Source organism: Salvelinus namaycush, chromosome 3 (genome assembly GCF_016432855.1).
Source record: "Salvelinus namaycush isolate Seneca chromosome 3, SaNama_1.0, whole genome shotgun sequence".
Taxonomy (NCBI): Eukaryota; Metazoa; Chordata; class Actinopteri; order Salmoniformes; family Salmonidae; genus Salvelinus; species Salvelinus namaycush.
The window spans coordinates 94,982,205-95,002,342 of NC_052309.1; the positions used below are offsets into that span (position 1 = coordinate 94,982,205).

Sequence of the window (20,138 nt, forward strand, 5' to 3'; positions counted from 1 at the left end):
CTGTCGCTTTTTCAAGGAGAGGGACACTAATGCGGACACATAAGAAATCACGTTACACCCTCTGACAAACCATCACAGGCAAAGCATCCATACAGGACCAAGATCAAATCCTACTAAACTGTCTCTGACGCTCGTCAGATGTGGCAAGGCGTGCAAACTATCACGCATTACAAAGGGAAACCCAGCCACGAGCTGCCCGGTGACGCAAGCCTACCAGACGAGCTAAATACCTTCTATGCGCGCTTCGAGGCAAGCAACACTGAACCATGCATGAGAGCCAGCTGTTCCAGACAACTGTGTGATCACGCTCACCGTAGCCAATGTGAGTAAGACCTTGAAACAGGTTAACATTAACAGGGCCAGACGGATTACCATGATGCATACTCGGCGCATGCGCTGACCAGCTGGCAAGTGTCTTCACTGACATTTTCAACCTCTCCCTGACCCAGTCTGTAATGCCTACATGTTTCAAGCAGACCACCATAGTCCCTGTGCCCAACAACACCACGGTAACCTGTCTAAATGACTATCGCCCCGTAGCACTCACATCTGTAGCCATGAAATGCTTTGAAAGACTTGTCATTGCTCACATCAACACCATCATCCCAGACACCCTGGACCCACTCCAATGTGCATACCTCCCCAACAGATGACGCAATCTCTACTTTACTCCACACTGCCCTTTCCCACCTGGACAGAAGGAACACCTACATGAGAATGCTGTTCTTAGACTACAGCTCAGCATTTAAATCAAAGTTAATTGACCTCTATTCCTACAGTACACCATCTCCTCTAGCAATCTGCTTATGATTGTGTCATAAAGTCCTTATGAAGGTTCATATACCCACCATCTCCTCTAGCTGTACTTGGATCTGTCTGTGGACCTCCGCCATCTGAAACAGCACGTCCCCTAAAGAGAAACACACAGAGCAGATGTCAACAAACATCCCTCACTACAGACAGGGGAGAGGGGGAGAGAGGGAGGAAAAGAGGGAAGAGGAAAGAGCGAAGAGAGAGCGAAGAGAGAGCGAAGAGAGAGCGAGAGAAAGTGGGGAGAGCGAGAGAAAGTGGGAAGAGCGCGAGAGAGGGATGGGAAGAGAGAGCGAGAGGAGAGCGAGAAAGCGAGAGAGAGAGCGAGAAAGCGAGAGAGAGAGAGCGCGAGAGGGGAGAGAGAGAGCACGAGAGGGGAGAGAGAAAGCACGAGAGGGGAGAGAGAGAGCACGAGAGGGGAGAGAGAAAGCACGAGAGGGGAGAGAGAGAGCACGAGAGGGGAGAGAGAGAGCACGAGAGGGGAGAGAGAGAGCACGAGAGGGGAGAGAGAGAGCACGAGAGGGGGGAGAGAGAGCACGAGAGGGGGGAGAGAGAGCACGAGAGGGGGGAGAGAGAGCACGAGAGGGGGGAGAGAGAGCATTAGAGGGGAGAGAGAGAGCACAAGAGGGGAGAGAGAGAGCACAAGAGGGGAGAGAGAGACCCCAGTGTGCAGAGAACCCATGCAGCAACACAACGACACAACAGACGCACTAACAGACAGAGGACAGACTGGTAGCCAGGATGGTGCATGGTGGAACATTGGATGTCTCAACAGGAAACACATTTAACAGATAAATAAAACACAATGACACATTAAACAAGACAGAAAGGAAAGGAGGAGGGAAGGAAACGATGCAAATAAACGAGAAGGACCTCTTCTAAAGAAGATGTAGTGAAAGAAAGCACTTCAAAAAGGGGTACAAGCAAAAAATATATATTATTCAAACTTGATATAACTGCTGGTGTTTTATGTCGGGATCAAACATATTGCCTTGGTTGGTTTATCTTTATATTGGCAATATGACAAATAAATAAAATAAAAACAGCTCATCTCCAAACGAAAGAGGAGTGAAAGAGAGAGAACTAAAGAAGGAGAGGAGAGGGAGAGTCATGCAGCCAGTGGAAGACTTGTCCTGGTGTTTTTAATATACCTACATGCTGCCTCTTCTGATTATGCAATGCATTGTAAAGAAAAGGAACAAAATATCTAGATTGAGAAAAGAACAGAGAGCGGAGACCTTGAGAGACAGAAATACAGAGAGAGACCTTGAGAGACAGAAATACAGAGAGAGACCTTGAGAGACAGAAATACAGAGAGAGACCTTGAGAGACAGAAATACAGAGAGAGACCTTGAGAGACAGAAATACAGAGAGAGACCTTGAGAGACAGAAATACAGAGAGAGACCTTGAGAGACAGAAATACAGAGAGAGACCTTGAGAGACAGAAATACAGAGAGAGACCTTGAGAGACAGAAATACAGAGAGAGACCTTGAGAGACAGAAATACAGAGAGAGAGCGAGAGAGACAGAAAGAGAGAAAAAGAAAGAGACATTACAGAGAGGATGGAAACAGGTTCCCATTACCAAGTCCAAACCCTCCTTTAGCAAACACCAGAGGACTATGAACAAGACTAAACAGAGTGTCTACTCTAAATACACATGGGTAAAATAGTCAGACCCAGAGTGAATTTGTGATTAAAGCAAAGCCATTTATAATGGAAATACATTTTCAAATAGCACATTTATTAAATATTTGCGTGAAATATTTGTAAAGAACCTCTACCACAAAGTCAAGACTAGTTTTATGTGTTTGATGACCCTTTACTAAAGAACATTAAAGAGTCTAACTCTTCAAACCTTGGAAATCTTTCTATCAGAGAACTCAAAGGAATCAGAGAACTCCTTCCATCAAGTCCTCAGAACCATCTGATGTTAAGAAGATGGGGCCTGATCCATCTCAGTTCTAATGTTAAAAACACTCTGATCCATCTCAGTTCTAATGTTAAAGACTCTGATCCATCTCAGATCTAATGTTAAAAACACTCTGATCCATCTCAGTTCTAATGTTAAAGACTCTGATCCATCTCAGTTCTAATGTTAAAGACTCTGATCCATCTCAGTTCTAATGTTAAAGACTCTGATCCATCAGTTCTAATGTTAAAGACTCTGATCCATCTCAGATCTAATGTTAAAAACACTCTGATCCATCTCAGTTCTAATGTTAAAAACACTCTGATCCATCTCAGTTCTAATGTTAAAGACTCTGATCCATCTCAGTTCTAATGTTAAAGACTCTGATCCATCTCAGTTCTAATGTTAAAGACTCTGATCCATCAGTTCTAATGTTAAAGACTCTGATCCATCTCAGATCTAATGTTAAAAACACTCTGATCCATCTCAGTTCTAATGTTAAGACGCTGGTTGATCAGAGTTTTTACCCGTGGGGTTTAGACTGGTCTGTATCTCATCAGACAGAATGTATCAGTGAGGTTTAGACTGGTCTGTATCTCAGACAGAATGTATCAGTGGGGTTTAGACTGGTCTGTATCTCATCAGACAGAATGTATCAGTGGGGTTTAGACTGGTCTATATCTCATCAGACAGAATGTATCAGTGGGGTTTAGACTGGTCTGTATCTCATCAGACAGAATGTATCAGTGGGGTTTAGACTGGTCTGTATCTCATCAGACAGAATGTATCAGTGAGGTTTAGACTGGTCTGTATCTCATCAGACAGAATGTATCAGTGGGGTTTAGACTGGTCTGTATCTCATCAGACAGAATGTATCAGTGGGGTTTAGACTGGTCTGTATCTCATCAGACAGAATGTATCAGTGGGGTTTAGACTGGTCTGTATCTCATCAGACAGAATGTATCAGTGGGGTTTAGACTGGTCTGTATCTCATCAGACAGAATGTATCAGTGGGGTTTAGACTGGTCTGTATCTCATCAGACAGAATGTATCAGTGAGGTTTAGACTGGTCTGTATCTCATCAGACAGAATGTATCAGTGAGGTTTAGACTGGTCTGTATCTCATCAGACAGAATGTATCAGTGGGGTTTAGACTGGTCTGTATCTCATCAGACAGAATGTATCAGTGAGGTTTAGACTGGTCTGTATCTCATCAGACAGAATGTATCAGTGGGGTTTAGACTGGTCTGTATCTCATCAGACAGAATGTATCAGTGGGGTTTAGACTGGTCTGTATCTCAGACAGAATGTATCAGTGGGGTTTAGACTGGTCTGTATCTCAGACAGAACGTATCAGTGGGGTTTAGACTGGTCTGTATCTCAGACAGAATGTATCAGTGGGGTTTAGACTGGTCTGTATCTCAGACAGAATGTATCAGTGGGGTTTAGACTGGTCTGTATCTCAGACAGAATGTATCAGTGGGGTTTAGACTGGTCTGTATCTCATCAGACAGAATGTATCAGTGAGGTTTAGACTGGTCTGTATCTCTCAGACAGAATGTATCAGTGGGGTTTAGACTGGTCTATATCTCAGACAGAATGTATCAGTGAGGTTTAGACTGGTCTGTATCTCAGACAGAACGTATCAGTGGGGTTTAGACTGGTCTATATCTCATCAGACAGAATGTATCAGTGGGGTTTAGACTGGTCTGTATCTCATCAGACAGAATGTATCAGTGGGGTTTAGACTGGTCTGTATCTCATCAGACAGAATGTATCAGTGGGGTTTAGACTGGTCTGTATCTCAGACAGAACGTATCAGTGGGGTTTAGACTGGTCTTTATCAAGAGAAGAGAACAGAGTACTGGCTACACACACTGAAGACAGACAGATATCACAAAAACAACAGCAAACATTGCAGCAAGGCAGAGTGGGTTGTTAAATAGAGGAGGTAGAACACAGTAGAACTAATCATTCTAACCCTGCAGAGGAGGGAGGGAGATCACAGTAGAACTAGTCATTCTAACCCTGTAGAGGAGGGAGAACACAGTAGAACTAGTCATTCTAACGCTGTAGAGGGAGAACACAGTAGAACTAGTCATTCTAACCCTGTAGAGGGAGATCACAGTAGAACTAGTCATTCTAACCCTGTAGAGGGAGAACACAGTAGAACTAGTCATTCTAACCCTGTAGAGGGAGAACACAGTAGAACTAGTCATTCTAACGCTGTAGAGGGAGAACACAGTAGAACTAGTCATTCTAACCCTGTAGAGGGAGATCACAGTAGAACTAGTCATTCTAACCCTGTAGAGAAGGGAGAACACAGTAGAACTAGTCATTCTAACCCTGTAGAGGAGGGAGAACACAGTAGAACTAGTCATTCTAACCCTGTAGAGGGAGAACACAGTAGAACTAGTCATTCTAACCCTGTAGAGGGAGAACACAGTAGAACTAGTCATTCTAACCCTGTAGAGGGTGAACACAGTAGAACTAGTCATTCTAACCCTGTAGAGGGTGAACACAGTAGAACTAGTCATTCTAACCCTGTAGAGGGAGAACACAGTAGAACTAGTCATTCTAACGCTGTAGAGGGAGAACACAGTAGAACTAGTCATTCTAACCCTGTAGAGGGAGAACACAGTAAAACTAGTCATTCTAACCCTGTAGAGGGAGAACATAGTAGAACTAGTCATTCTAACCCTGTAGAGGGAGAACACAGTAGAACTAGTCCTTCTAACCCTGTAGAGGGAGAACACAGTAGAACTAGTCATTCTAACCCTGTAGAGGGAGAACACAGTAGAACTAGTCATTCTAACCCTGTAGAGGGAGATCACAGTAGAACTAGTCATTCTAACCCTGTAGAGGGAGAACACAGTAGAACTAGTCATTCTAACCCTGTAGAGGGAGAACACAGTAGAACTAGTCCTTCTAACCCTGTAGAGGGAGAACACAGTAGAACTAGTCATTCTAACCCTGTAGAGGGAGAACACAGTAGAACTAGTCCTTCTAACCCTGTAGAGGGAGAACACAGTAGAACTAGTCATTCTAACCCTGTAGAGGGAGATCACAGTAGAACTAGTCATTCTAACCCTGTAGAGGGAGAACACAGTAGAACTAGTCATTCTAACCCTGTAGAGGGAGATCACAGTAGAACTAGTCATTCTAACCCTGTAGAGGGAGAACACAGTAGAACTAGTCATTCTAACCCTGTAGAGAAGGGAGAACACAGTAGAACTAGTCCTTCTAACCCTGTAGAGGGAGATCACAGTAGAACTAGTCATTCTAACCCTGTAGAGGGAGAACACAGTAGAACTAGTCCTTCTAACCCTGTAGAGGGAGAACACAGTAGAACTAGTCATTCTAACCCTGTAGAGGGAGAACACAGTAGAACTAGTCCTTCTAACCCTGTAGAGGGAGAACACAGTAGAACTAGTCATTCTAACCCTGTAGAGGGAGATCACAGTAGAACTAGTCATTCTAACCCTGTAGAGGGAGAACACAGTAGAACTAGTCATTCTAACCCTGTAGAGGGAGATCACAGTAGAACTACTCGTTCTCTGAAAGTAAAAACAGAGTTACAGATCGTCACAGAAACAGAGCATGTTTTGATTGTCTGTCCATACTCATGTGATTAGGTAAGTTGTAGTTGTAACCTAGAGCCTTGGTATTGTGCTAAATAAACAGACATCTAAACTGTATTTCAGGTCGACTGATTAGATTGAATGGTGTACCAGGTCGACTGATTAGATTGAATGGTGTACCAGGTCGACTGATTAGATTGAATGGTGTACCAGGTCGACTGATTAGATTGAATGGTGTACCAGGTCGACTGATTAGATTGAATGGTGTACTAGGTCGACTGATTAGATTGAATGGTGTACTAGGTCGACTGATTAGATTGAATGGTGTACCAGGTCGACTGATTAGATTGAATGGTGTACCAAGTAGACTGAATAGATTTGAATGGTGTACCAGGTCGACTGATTAGATTGAATGGTGCACCAGGTCGACTGATTAGATTGAATGGTGTACCAGGTAGACTGATGTTTTCTTCTTCTTTGTGTGTTTGAGAGACCAAGTGCTGGACCTCCTCTCCTCTCCAGATGAGGGCAGATGAAGGAGAGGAGACAAGGAGAGAGTGCCTGAGTGTGAAACACACTGTTCGTTCTGTCTGTCTGCATGTCTGCATGTCTGCCTGTCTGTCTGTCTGTCTGTCTGTCTGTCTGTCTGTCTGTCTGTCTGTCTGTCTGTCTGTCTGCCTGCCTGCCTGCCTGTCTGTCTGTCTGTCTGTCTGTCTGTCTGTCTGTCGAAGCAGAGGAAGCGTTTCTAAGACGATGGAGATGTTTCCTAACTGAGTGTTACAACACTGATCGTCTGTCCGTCCGTCCGTCCGTCGGTCGAAGCAGAGGAATCGTTTCTAAGACGATGGAGATGTTTCCTGACTGAGTGTTACAACACTGATCGTCTGTCTGTCTGTCTGTCTGTCCGTCCGTCCGTCCGTCTGTCCGTCGAAGCAGAGGAAGCGTTTCTAAGACGATGGAGATGTTTCCTGACTGAGTATTACAACAGATCGTCTGTCCGTCTGTCCGTCCGTCCGTCTGTCCGTCGGTCGAAGCAGAGGAAGCGTTTCTAAGACGATGGAGATGTTTCCTGACTGAGTGTTACAACACTGATCGTCTGTCGGTCTGTCAATCCAAGAAGCACAAGAGCAGGCCATAACATCCTGTCAGGCAGGCAGCTCCCGACACGCAGGCCTGCTAAGCCGATTACAGATAATACTGATCCCCTGATCACAGCCCCCAGGGGCTTAGGGAGCCGGGCATTCTGTTGGTCGGGTCTTAGTGGCTGGATCAATTAACAAATGGGTAGCTATTGGAGGGACGGTCACACACACACCATGACACCATTGTCACACACACACACACACACCCCCCACCCCCAGTACTCCCCCGTTTGACTGGGTTTAATGTTATTCTTACGGAGTACAACCCAGGATTTCCTCAACAGGCGTGGCAGGTTGTTTACAACAGAAGACCTATATGATGGAGGGAAAATCTGTTGCATGATGTTCTGGAATAAAGCAGGAATGAATAATAGCGATGTCAAGCAGGTGGAGACACGTTGCCTGATGCTGGAGCTGTTCAGATGGCATTCACTGGGAAAACATGAGGATGTTTCCAGCATGACATTGCAATGGAAATGTTCATTGTTGCCATGACAACTTTATCTTGTATCAAACAGAAAATACGAAATCGGACACACAAAAAAAAAAACACGTTGGCATGGTTACTGCAGAGACTACTAGACAGAATCAGATGTATGTGTCTCAAATGTCACCCTATAGTCCATAGGCCCATGGTCTACAGTAGTGCACTATATAGGGAATAAGGTGTCATTTGGCACTCAGCCTGAGACAGTATCAATATATGACGTTATTAGGAAACATTGTTTGACTCGGTTGTGTGCAATGATGGTGTGTGTGCGTGTGACAGAAACCAGCAGCCAGCAGAAACCTGAGAGGTTTGGCAGCTTCAACAAGGATGTCCGCATACCAGCTAATCACCATTCAGCTTTGCTATGACAGACGGGTTGATAGGAGAACACCCCCCCCCCCCCCCCCCCCCTAATAAATACCACAGTGGTGTATCAGTGTATTACACCCCTCTCTATCCTAACACCACCCACAGCAACATGGAGAACAATAGGCCTGTGTGTGTGTGTCTGCAGGTGAGCTCATTTTAGTCCACACCTGCAGAGCAACACGTGAGCACGTCTGACAGCTCCCAGGTATAAACAGAGCTCAGTGGAGTAAACACAGACCCTTTCCACATTCCCTCGGTTAGTGTATGGATGCTTTCTCATTACAACACTGATATGTAGTCATCACCATCACAGACAGAAAACACCAGAGGAGAGCCTGAGAGGAGAGCCTGAGAGGAGAGCCTGAGAGGAGAGCCTGAGAGGAGAGCCTGAGAGGAGAGGAGAGCCTGAGAGGAGAGCCTGAGAGGAGAGCCTGAGAGGAGAGCCTGAGAGGAGAGCCTGAGAGGAGAGCCTGAGAGACGAGCCTGAGAGGAGAGCCTGAGAGGAGAGCCTGAGAGCCTGAGAGGAGAGCCTGCGAGGAGAGGAGAGCCTGAGAGGAGAGCCTGAGAGGAGAGCCTGAGAGGAGAGCCTGAGAGGAGAGGAGAGCCTGAGAGGAGAGCCTGAGAGGAGAGGAGAGCCTGAGAGGAGAGGAGAGCCTGAGAGGAGCGTAAGCTGTGAATCAATCAGTGAAGGTCAGACAGGAATCACTATGGGTTGCCATGGAAGCATGCTAGGGTTGTTGCCATGGGAGAAGTTGAGGCAGCTGTTTCAAAAAGAAAGTGTGTGTGTAGCTATTAACAAACACTGTTAACACTGTCCTCTCCTACACCTTTTCCTTCATATGACATCAGCAATCTCTCTTCAGGTGACCCTGTCCCACAGCACACTGATGATGCAATCAGGGAGTGGTGTGTTAAGGTGTGTGTGTGTACCTAGCACACAGTCTCTATCCCTCAGGGGGAAACCGACATGAATACTGATAATGGGAGGATTAATAATGTGTGAGACAGGTAACAGCTGAAAACCCTGACAGAGACAGACAGACAGTGTGTGCAGGTGCATGTTACAACAAACAGAGCTAATCTTTACGCAGAGGCGGTTTGAGCTTATTTTCCACATGATCCGTGTCTATGCACCCCACACATTAACTCTATTTATGAACCACGTCTTCTTCCCTCGTTCTCTATGCACCCCACACATTAACTCTATTTATGAACCACGTCTCCTTCCCTCGTTCTCTATGCACCCCACACATTAACTCTATTTATGAACCACGTCTCCTTCCCTCGTTCTCTATGCACCCCACACATTAACTCTATTTATGAACCACGTCTCCTTCCCTCGTTCTCTATGCACCCCACACATTAACTCTATTTATGAACCACGTCTCCTTCCCTCGTTCTCTATGCACCCCACACATTAACTCTATTTATGAACCACGTCTCCTTCCCTCGTTCTCTATGCACCCCACACATTAACTCTATTTATGAACCACGTCTCCTTCCCTCGTTCTCTATGCACCCCACACATTAACTCTATTTATGAACCACGTCTCCTTCCCTCGTTCTCTATGCACCCCACACATTAACTCTATTTATGAACCACGTCTTCTTCCCTCGTTCTCTATGCACCCCACACATTAACTCTATTTATGAACCACGTCTCCTTCCCTCGTTCTCTATGCACCCCACACATTAACTATTTATGAACCACGTCTCCTTCCCTCGTTCTCTATGCACCCCACACATTAACTCTATTTATGAACCACGTCTCCTTCCCTCGTTCTCTATGCACCCCACACATTAACTATATTTATGAACCACGTCTCCTTCCCTCGTTCTCTATGCACCCCACACATTAACTATATTTATGAACCACGTCTCCTTCCCTCGTTCTCTATGCACCCCACACATTAACTCTATTTATGAACCACGTCTCCTTCCCTCGTTCTCTATGCACCCCACACATTAACTCTATTTATGAACCACGTCTCCTTCCCTCGTTCTCTATGCACCCCACACATTAACTCTATTTATGAACCACGTCTCCTTCCCTCGTTCTCTATGCAGGCCAGGTATCCACCCATCTCTTTTCTATCCAACTGACTTCTTAAAACTCTTCTCCCAGTGACCTCAGCCTCTGTGGAGGAAGCTTGTTGATCAACGCACTACATTACCAAATGTATGTGGACACCTGCTCGTCAAACATCTCATTCCAAAACCATGAACATTAATATGAAGTTGGCCCCCCTTTGCTGCTATAACATCTTCCACTCCTCTGGGAAGATTTTCCACTGTTGGAACATTGCTGTGGGGACTTGCTTCCATTCAGACACAAGAGCATTAGTGAAGTCGGGCACTGATGTTGGGTGATTAGGCCTGGCTCGAAGTCGGCGTTGCAATTCATCCCAAAGGTGTTCGACAATAACAGCACTTACAGTTGACCGGGTCAGGTCTAGCAGGGCAGAATTTTGACGAACTGACTTGTTGGAAAGGTGGCATCCTATGACGGTGCCACGTTGAAAGTCACTGAGCTCTTCAGTAAGGCCAGTCTACTGCCAATGTTTGTCTATGGAGATTGCATGGCGGTGCGCAACATTTTATACACTTGTCAGCAACGGTGTGGCTGAAATAGCCGAATCCAGTCATTTGAAGGAGTGTCCACATACTTTTGTCTATATAGTGTATGTCTGTGTGTGAGGCATGATAGCACAGTGCTAAAAGTGTCAGAGCCTGGTGGCTGTGTAGTTCTCTGTGTGTGTGTGTGTGTGTGTGTTTGTTTGTCAGAGCCTCTGTAGTCCCAGGCCACGGCTGCTCCCTACAGCCTACTGACCCAGTAACTTGTTCTACCATGACGTCATCACCCCTGCATGTAGGACAACAGCAGAGACAGTATGGTCTGTTCAGGAGGGTGTAGTGTTACAGAATGTTCAGATTGTATACATTTCTGAGACAGTAGGGTCTGAATCACAGCTAAGGGTCACAGTCTCTACCTCAGTGGACCGAAAGACAGCTAAGGGTCACAGTCTCTACCTCAGTGGAGAGTAGAGAGAGAGAGAGGAGAGTGAGGAGAGTAGAGAGAGAGGAGAAGAGAAAGAGAGAGAGAGTAGAGAAAGAGATACAGTAGAGAGAGTGGGGAGAGAGAGAGCGGGGAGAGGTCGAGGCGAGAGAAAAAGATTGAGAGAAAGACAGAAAGAGGGATAGAAAGAGACAGACAGACCCAGTCAAACTCAATAGCGTGACAGAGATAAAAATCGAGATAGTAACCTTAGTGCAAAGCAGGAGGAGGAAAACGACAACAAAAGACTTGAGAATTGTCTCTATGAAATGACCTACAGCAACACTCAGTCAGCTGAGGAGCAGAGTCCTCTGTTGTCCAGGAGAATCCTACTTCTCTGCTTCAGACTACAGAGGCAATGGAAACAGCAGAGAGGGAAGAGGATACTGCTCATCATGATGAGATGGAGAGGGTAAAGAGAGCGAAATATCCCTCTCTTGTGACAAACTCCAGTCTGAAGACAATGGAAATCAGACAGCCTGTAATTTCCCCAGCACCCTCTACCACAGTAATCAGAACTGTATCAGGGAGCAGGGGAGAGGAGTGATTCACCACACAACTCACTCTCTCTCTCTCCCTCACCGTCGCACTACTAACCATATACACACACACACCTTACACACGCTAATTAATAAACACGTCCACCCCCCAAAAAGAGAGGGCAAAATCGTTGCTTGCTTTATTGAATTTAAGAAAACCTTCCATTCGGCACGATGGTCTATTGTTCAGAATTCTCCAAAGTGGGCTTGGTGGTAACGGTTTATGACTTAATAACATATATGCACACAGAAAATCAAAAACCAAAGAACATCTTTATTTTCGCGAGGTCGAGGTGTGAGACAAGGCTGCAGTTTGAGTCCAAACCTTTTCAACATTTACATCAATGCATTAGCAAACAGGTTGGACCATTCTGCAGCCCCAGGACTCACACTATTTGGCACAGAGGTAAAACACCTGATGATCTGGTAGTTGCATTACTGATGTAGTTGTGATGACAGTTGGTGGTAATGGTAGTAGTAATAATGATGGTGGTAGTTGCAGTACTGATGTAATTGTGATGACAGTTGGTGGTAATGGTAGTAGTAGTAATGATGGTGGTAGTTGCATTACTGATGTAGTTGTGATGACAGTTGGTGGTAATGGTAGTAGTAGTAATGATGGTGGTAGTTGCAGTACTGATGTAATTGTGATGACAGTTGGTGGTAATGGTAGTAGTAATAATGATGGTGGTAGTTGCAGTACTGATGTAATTGTGATGACAGTTGGTGGTAATGGTAGTAGTAGTAATGATGGTGGTAGTTGCATTACTGATGTAGTTGTGATGACAGTTGGTGGTAATGGTAGTAGTAGTAATGATGGTGGTAATGGTAGTAGTAGTAATGATGGTGATAGTTGCAGTACTGATGTAATTGTGATGACAGTTGGTGGTAATGGTAGTAGTAGTAATGATGGTGGTAGTTGCAGTACTGATGTAATTGTGATGACAGTTGGTGGTAATGGTAGTAGTAATAATGATGGTGGTAGTTGCAGTACTGATGTAATTGTGATGACAGTTGGTGGTAATGGTAGTAGTAGTAATGATGGTGGTAATGGTAGTAGTAGTAATGATGGTGGTAGTTGCAGTACTGATGTAATTGTGATGACAGTTGGTGGTAATGGTGGTAGTAGTAGCAGTACTGATGTAATTGTGATGACAGTTGGTGGTAATGGTAGTAGTAGTAATGATGGTGGTAATGGTAGTAGTAGTAATGATGGTGGTAATAGCAGTACTGATGTAATTGTGATGACAGTTGGTGGTAATGGTGGTAGTAGTAGCAGTACTGATGTAATTGTGATGACAGTTGGTGGTAATGGTAGTAGTAGTAATGATGGTGGTAGTTGCAGTACTGATGTAATTGTGATGACAGTTGGTGGTAATGGTAGTAGTAGTAATGATGGTGGTAGTTGCAGTACTGATGTAGTTGTGATGACAGTTGGTGGTAATGGTAGTAGTAGTAATGATGGTGGTAGTTGCAGTACTGATGTAGTTGTGATGACAGTTGGTGGTAATGGTAGTAGTAGTAATGATGGTGGTAGTTGCAGTACTGATGTAATTGTGATGACAGTTGGTGGTAATGGTAGTAGTAGTAATGATGGTGGTAATAGCAGTACTGATGTAATTGTGATGACAGTTGGTGGTAATGGTGGTAGTAGTAGCAGTACTGATGTAATTGTGATGACAGTTGGTGGTAATGGTAGTAGTAATAATGATGGTGGTAGTTGCATTACTGATGTAATTGTGATGACAGTTGGTGGTAATGGTAGTAGTAGTAATGATGGTGGTAGTTGCAGTACTGATGTAATTGTGATGACAGTTGGTGGTAATGGTAGTAGTAATAATGATGGTGGTAGTTGCATTACTGATGTAATTGTGATGACAGTTGGTGGTAATGGTAGTAGTAATAATGATGGTGGTAGTTGCAGTACTGATGTAATTGTGATGACAGTTGGTGGTAATGGTAGTAGTAGTAATGATGGTGGTAGTTGCAGTACTGATGTAGTTGTGATGACAGTTGGTGGTAATGGTAGTAGTAGTAATGATGGTGGTAGTTGCAGTACTGATGTAGTTGTGATGACAGTTGGTGGTAATGGTAGTAGTAGTAATGATGGTGGTAGTTGCAGTACTGATGTAATTGTGATGACAGTTGGTGGTAATGGTAGTAGTAGTAATGATGGTGGTAGTTGCAGTACTGATGTAGTTGTGATGACAGTTGGTGGTAATGGTAGTAGTAGTAATGATGGTGGTAGTTGCAGTACTGATGTAATTGTGATGACAGTTGGTGGTAATGGTAGTAGTAGTAATGATGGTGGTAGTTGCAGTACTGATGTAATTGTGATGACAGTTGGTGGTAATGGTAGTAGTAGTAATGATGGTGGTAGTTGCAGTACTGATGTAATTGTGATGACAGTTGGTGGTAATGGTAGTAGTAGTAATGATGGTGGTAGTTGCAGTACTGATGTAATTGTGATGACAGTTGGTGGTAATGGTAGTAGTAGTAATGATGGTGGTAGTTGCAGTACTGATGTAATTGTGATGACAGTTGGTGGTAATGGTAGTAGTAGTAATGATGGTGGTAGTTGCAGTACTGATGTAATTGTGATGACAGTTGGTGGTAATGGTAGTAGTAAGGACAGCTGTAGTATTAGTGGTAATAATAGTGTTGGTAGCATTCATTTTAGTGGTAATAATAGTGTTGGTAGCATTCATTTTAGTGGTAATAATAGTGTTGGTAGCATTCATTTTAGTGGTAATAGTAGCATGTTCATTTTCCATGTTTAGCCTTTTATTGTCCCTGTTATGTACTCTGTTATTCTAGTACTATTTACTGCTGTTATTTATATTAGTTAGTTAATTATTACTGATAATCTTACTACAATAAAGCAACGGTGTGAGAGAGGGGAGACGTGAGAGCAAGAGCGAGGGGAGAGAGAGGGGAGAACGTGAGAGAGGGGAGAACGCGAGAGCACGAGCACGAGCACACACATCCACACACACACAGAGAGAGATTGTGTCAGCCACTGGTCTCCCAACATGCATTGCGTGTCACCTATATAGAGCAGGTGCAGGCAGGGAGGGACCTCTGGGAGTGAGGAGCTGAGCTAAGAAAAGAGCAGAGCTGAGCTAAGAAAAGAGCTCCCTGCTCCCATTCTAACAGAGCGAGGTGGTAGAGGGAGAGAGGTGTGACAGACTACTGGAACAGTGGAAAAATCCCCGCTAGCTAGCACTGTGTATGTGAGCACGCGAGAGAGTGTGTGTGTTCTGATGTCATGGTTTGCTCTTGGTAGTTATAAACAAGAGCCATAAACTCCATTTACACATGAACGTGTGTGTGCATGCATGCGCCAGCGTATCGCTACATGTTACGCACGCCTCTTGGAGGAGGGAACGCTGTTCCCCCTGCTACACTCAACTCCCCGTGAGTGAAAGAGTTATGTGACTGTATGTGACCTTGACGATGTGGTGATTCATTCGTCTACTTGGTCTGATCCTCTCGCCACCTTAAAGTGTGTTTCAGCGGTCGGAGAATGCTTCTTTAACCCTCAATTTGGCCAAGTGTGAGTTTGGGAAGGCTACTGTGACTTACTTAGGGAAGCAGGTGGGACGAGGTCAAGTGCACCCAGTAACTGGCAAAGTGGAAGCAATTCCTGCTCCCACGACTCGCCGCCAGCTGTGCAGATTCCTGGGGATGGTAGTGGTACTATCGTACGTTGTGTAAGAATATCTCGACGGTAGTAGCTCCCCTTACATCTCTGCTTAGTCCCAAGGTACCATTTAAGTGGTCCCAAGAATGTAACTATGCTTTTGAGTCCGCCAAAGCGCTACTTTGTAGTGCCCCAGTGCTTGCCGCCCCCAACTTTGACAAACCTTTTAAGTTGGAGGTAGACGCTTGTATAGTGGGGGTGGGTGCGGTTCTCTTGCAGGAAGATGAAGAGGGAGTGGATCGGCCCGTCAGTTTCTTCTCCCGTAAGTTCAACTCGTGTCAGTCAAGGTATTCCACCATTGAACACGAGACGCTGGCTTTATTGCTAGCCTTACAGTTTTTTGAGGAATATGTGGGCTCCAGTGCCTTGCCTGTACTGGTCTTCACAGACCATAATCCTTTGGTGTTTTTGAAGCAAATGTACAAGTCAGAACCGCCGCCTTATGCGGTGGGCTCTGATTGTACAGGGATACAATATACAGATTAACTATGTGAAGGGTTCGGCGAATGTGGTTGCCGACGCTCTATCACGGGTTTGGTAACTGGGGATACGTGTTGGTTTTTGTTGTTGCAAACTGGGAGTTTGCAGGTTTTGGGGTGGGCTTGTTACGTTCCCCAGTTTCTGTGTTGTTTTGTTTGTATGTGTTTGAATATGTGTATTTCAGAAAATGGCTTCCTGGATTCTAGACAGCTGATTGGTCGGCCCCATCAACGATTGGAGCTCTGAACCCTCCCTCTCGTCAGGGGAAACTGCTGTTTCCCCCTATTTCCTGAAATACACACATACAAACACATACAAACCCAAAACAACAAAGAAACTGGGGAACGTAACAAGCCCACCCCAAAACCTGCAAACTCCCAATGAGTCTTTTGGGGTAAATCTAAGAGCTTTATAAAATATTTGCCCATTATTCTTAAAAAATTCTTGTTGGTTTTTGATCATTGTTTTCTACAATTTTTAAGTCTTGCCATTCAAGACAATTTGAATAAAAAATGTAACTTGGCCACTCACGAACATGCAATGTCATCTTGGTAAGCCATTCCAGTGTAGATTTGTCTTTGTCTTTTAGGTTTTTGTCCTGCTGAAAAGTGAATTTGACTCCTTGTGTCTGTTGCAAAGATGACAACCAGGTTTTGCCTGTGCTTAGCTGTATTCAGTTTATTTTTATCCTAAAAAACTCCCTAGGCCTTCCAATGACAAGCATACCCATAACATAACATAGCACCCACCAACAACACCAACAAAATGTGGCAAAGAAATTAAGTGCCTTGATGCAAACAGGATGCATGTTTTGCAATATTTTTTATCTGTACAGTCTTCCTTTTCACTGTGTTATTTAGGTTAATATTGTGGAGTAACTACAATGTTTATCCATCCTCAGTTCTAATATCACAACCATTAAAGTCACCATTGGCCTCATAGTGAAGTCCCTGGGTAGCTTCCTCCCCGGCAACTGAGTTAGGAAGGACGCCTGTATCTTTGTAGTGACTGGGTGTATTGAAACATCATCCAGTGTAATTAATAACTTCACCGTGCTCAAAGGGAAATTCGGTGCACTTCTTTGCGAGGCTTTAAAAAACCTCCCTGGTCTTTGTGGTTGAATCTGTGCTTGAAATTCACTACTCAATTGATTTTACAGATAATTGTATATATATGGTACAGAGATTGATAGTCATTCAAAAATCATGTTAACCACTATTATTGAAAACAGAGTGAGTCCGTACAACTTGTGTGATTTGTTAAGCACATGTTTACTCTAGGCTTGTCATAACAAAGGGGTCGAATACTTATTGACTCAAAACATTTCAGCTTTTCATTTTTTATGAATTTCAGAAATGTTCTACAACCAAAATTCCACTTTGACATTATGGGAGTATTATGTATGGATCAGTGACACAATAACGCAATTTAAATCCATTTTAAATTCAGGCTGTAACACAACACGATGTGGGAAAAGTAAAGGGGTGTGAATACTTTCTGGAGGCTCTGTAGCTGCATCATATCCATTTACCTAAAAAAGACAATTACGCTAAATCACTTTTTTATGCCTAATTTCCCCTGTGTCATCCTCATTACAGTGTGTGTGTGTGTGTGTGTTCTTCATTACTAAGGTAATCACCGTTAGATGCTACTTAATATGTCAGGTGTCAAATAGTATTTGTTTTCTTTCAAATTACTTGAAACGTTTTAATGAGCATGTCTGAAGTTCCAGAAGGACACTTGCACTTTGGGACTATTCCATTGGTTCTATCACATCAGGTAGGCTCAATCATACACTGAAAAAAACATTATTTGAACCCAGGTCTGGTTGGTAATTACTGAGGGATGTTAGATGTTGATTACGTGCTACTCCCTCCAACCACTAGGTAGACTACGGTACTTGAACCCTGATTTCCCACAGTACATATCAGTGTGCTGATTCCTCCATGATTAGACCCTGATGGTAAAGTAAACAGATAATATCATGGGGGTTGGTAAAGAGGGAAACAAGGCGTCTGCCAGTTGTGTTGTATTCTGACTAGCCGACCTGGAATGTGAGGTCTGAGGTGGAGCTGTAGCTAGCCCAGTCCCCCGCAGACTGTAGCTAGCCCAGTCCCCCGCAGACTGTAGCTAGCCCAGTCCCCCGCAGACTGTAGCTAGCCCAGTCCCCCGCAGACTGTAGCTAGCCCAGTCCCCCGCAGACTGTAGCTAGCCCAGTCCCCCGCAGACTGTAGCTAGCCTAGTCCCCCGCAGACTGTAGCTAGCCTAGTCCCCCGCAGACTGTAGCTAGCCTAGTCCCCCGCAGACTGTAGCTAGCCTAGTCCCCCGCAGACTGTAGCTATCATTCTAGCTGTGTGTGTAGCGTCTTTCAAATCCTTCATTAAACATAACTTTATTAAAAGGCCCAGTGCAGATCATTTATTTTAGTTTTTCCTGTGTTTTAAATATGTTCTGTTATAATCTCCACCCGGCACAGCCAGAAGAGGACTGGCCACCCCTCATAGCCTGGTTCCTCTCTAGGTTTCTTCCTAGGTTTTGGCCTTTCTAGGGAGTTTTTCCTAGCCACCGTGCTTCTACACCTGCATTGCTTGCTGTTTGGGGTTTTAGGCTGGGTTTCTGTACAGCACTTTGAGATATCAGCTGATGTAAGAAGGGCTTTATAAATACATTTGATTTGAAATTTGATTTGATATATATTTCCACGCAGGTTGGAATAATACTGTGAAATCATGAACATGATGATAATGCCCTTGTAGTGTAAGAGCTGTTTGAAAAGACCACCTGAAATATCAGCCTGTTGGGTGGGAGGGAGTTTTGGCCTTCCATGGTGACATCACTATGCAGTAAATTAGTTAACAGACCAATAAGAAAGAGAGTTCCAAACCTCTGCCAATAACAGTTTTCCCCTCCCAACTCAAACACTCCCACACAGCCCTTGCAAAATTCTTGCTTGTGAAATTGCTCTTTGCTAAGAAGCTATTAATACTTAATTGTTACCCAGAAATGATTTGACATTGAGATCAAAACAGCTGCATTGGACCTTCAAACCTAATAGATGAGATCAATATTCCATTGTAGGTGTTTAAAGGGCTCAATGTAGGTGGTTAACCCCATAGAAATAGTATTATTAGAACAGGCATCCTCAACTGAGAGGCTAATTACCCAATCTAGTAATTCTATTTGTATGGTTAAATCCAATCCTGTGTGTCTCATAGCTTCAGAATGTAGTGAAACTGAGGCTAACCATGTAGGGCAGCTGGCAGGGCGGAGCGACGAGCCCAGAGCAGAGCAGAGAAGAGCTCTGAACTCTTCACCTGAGCAGGGGGATATACCGGGGAAATGGAGCTCAGTATTTCACTAAGCATCATAACTTACACACACTGCGTCCCAAATGACACCCTATACCCTATATAGTGCACTACTTTCAACCTGAGCTCTATGGCACCCTGTGGGCCTGGTTAAAAGTAGGGCACTGTATATGGAACAGGGTGCTATTTGAGACACAGCCACAGGCTCTGTGCTGGCTTCTAAAGTCTAATAAATAAAAATAAAACATGGCGTGTCACTTTAGTTGATAATAAATAACAGCAGAGTCCATCTTCTGAAAACATCTGAAACCCTACCCCGTCAAAGAGAACCTTAAATAATCCCACAGCACCTTTCATGAACTTGACTGTTTCCCCTCCTCTTACTAGCTCTGACTCTGCTGATAGCTACTTTACTGAGGACAAATGTATTTACTAAGACTGAGATATGTGGATGGAAATGCCACCATTGTAATATGTGTCTGTTAAGCATATTCTTACCCTTCTACAGAGGAGGGAGTTAGGGGAGGAGAGGAGTGGAAGACATGGATGAAAGAGGGATGGAAGGAGGAGAGAAGAGGGAGAGAAATGTGGGACAGAAGAGAGCTTGAAGAGGAAGAGAAGAGAGAGGAGAGAGAAACTGGGGATGAGGAGAAGAGAGGAGGGAGTGAAGAGAAGAGAGGGAGAACCTGGGGAGGAGGAGAAGAGAGGAGGGAGTGAAGAGAAGAGAAGGAGAACCTGGGGAGGAGGAG

At 44.4% G+C, this 20,138-nt stretch overlaps 2 protein-coding genes across 9 annotated transcripts in view; one reads left to right on the forward strand and one right to left on the reverse strand.

The window, feature by feature from the left end:
- The window catches only part of LOC120043725 (gastrula zinc finger protein XlCGF57.1-like), a 714,153-nt gene that overhangs the window by 114,163 nt on the left and 579,852 nt on the right, over positions 1-20,138 (forward strand). The gene's annotated exons all lie outside the window — the stretch shown is intronic.
- The window catches only part of LOC120043715 (brain-specific angiogenesis inhibitor 1-associated protein 2-like), a 146,755-nt gene that overhangs the window by 51,557 nt on the left and 75,060 nt on the right, over positions 1-20,138 (reverse strand). For all 8 annotated transcript variants that reach the window (XR_005476501.1, XM_038988273.1, XM_038988269.1 and 5 more), the window contains exon 4: positions 849-910. Coding sequence is in view for 7 of the 8 variants with exons in the window: in XM_038988273.1 (XP_038844201.1) it covers positions 849-910 (62 nt within the window). In the remaining variant the exon portion in view is untranslated. The remainder of the gene's footprint in view (positions 1-848; positions 911-20,138) is intronic.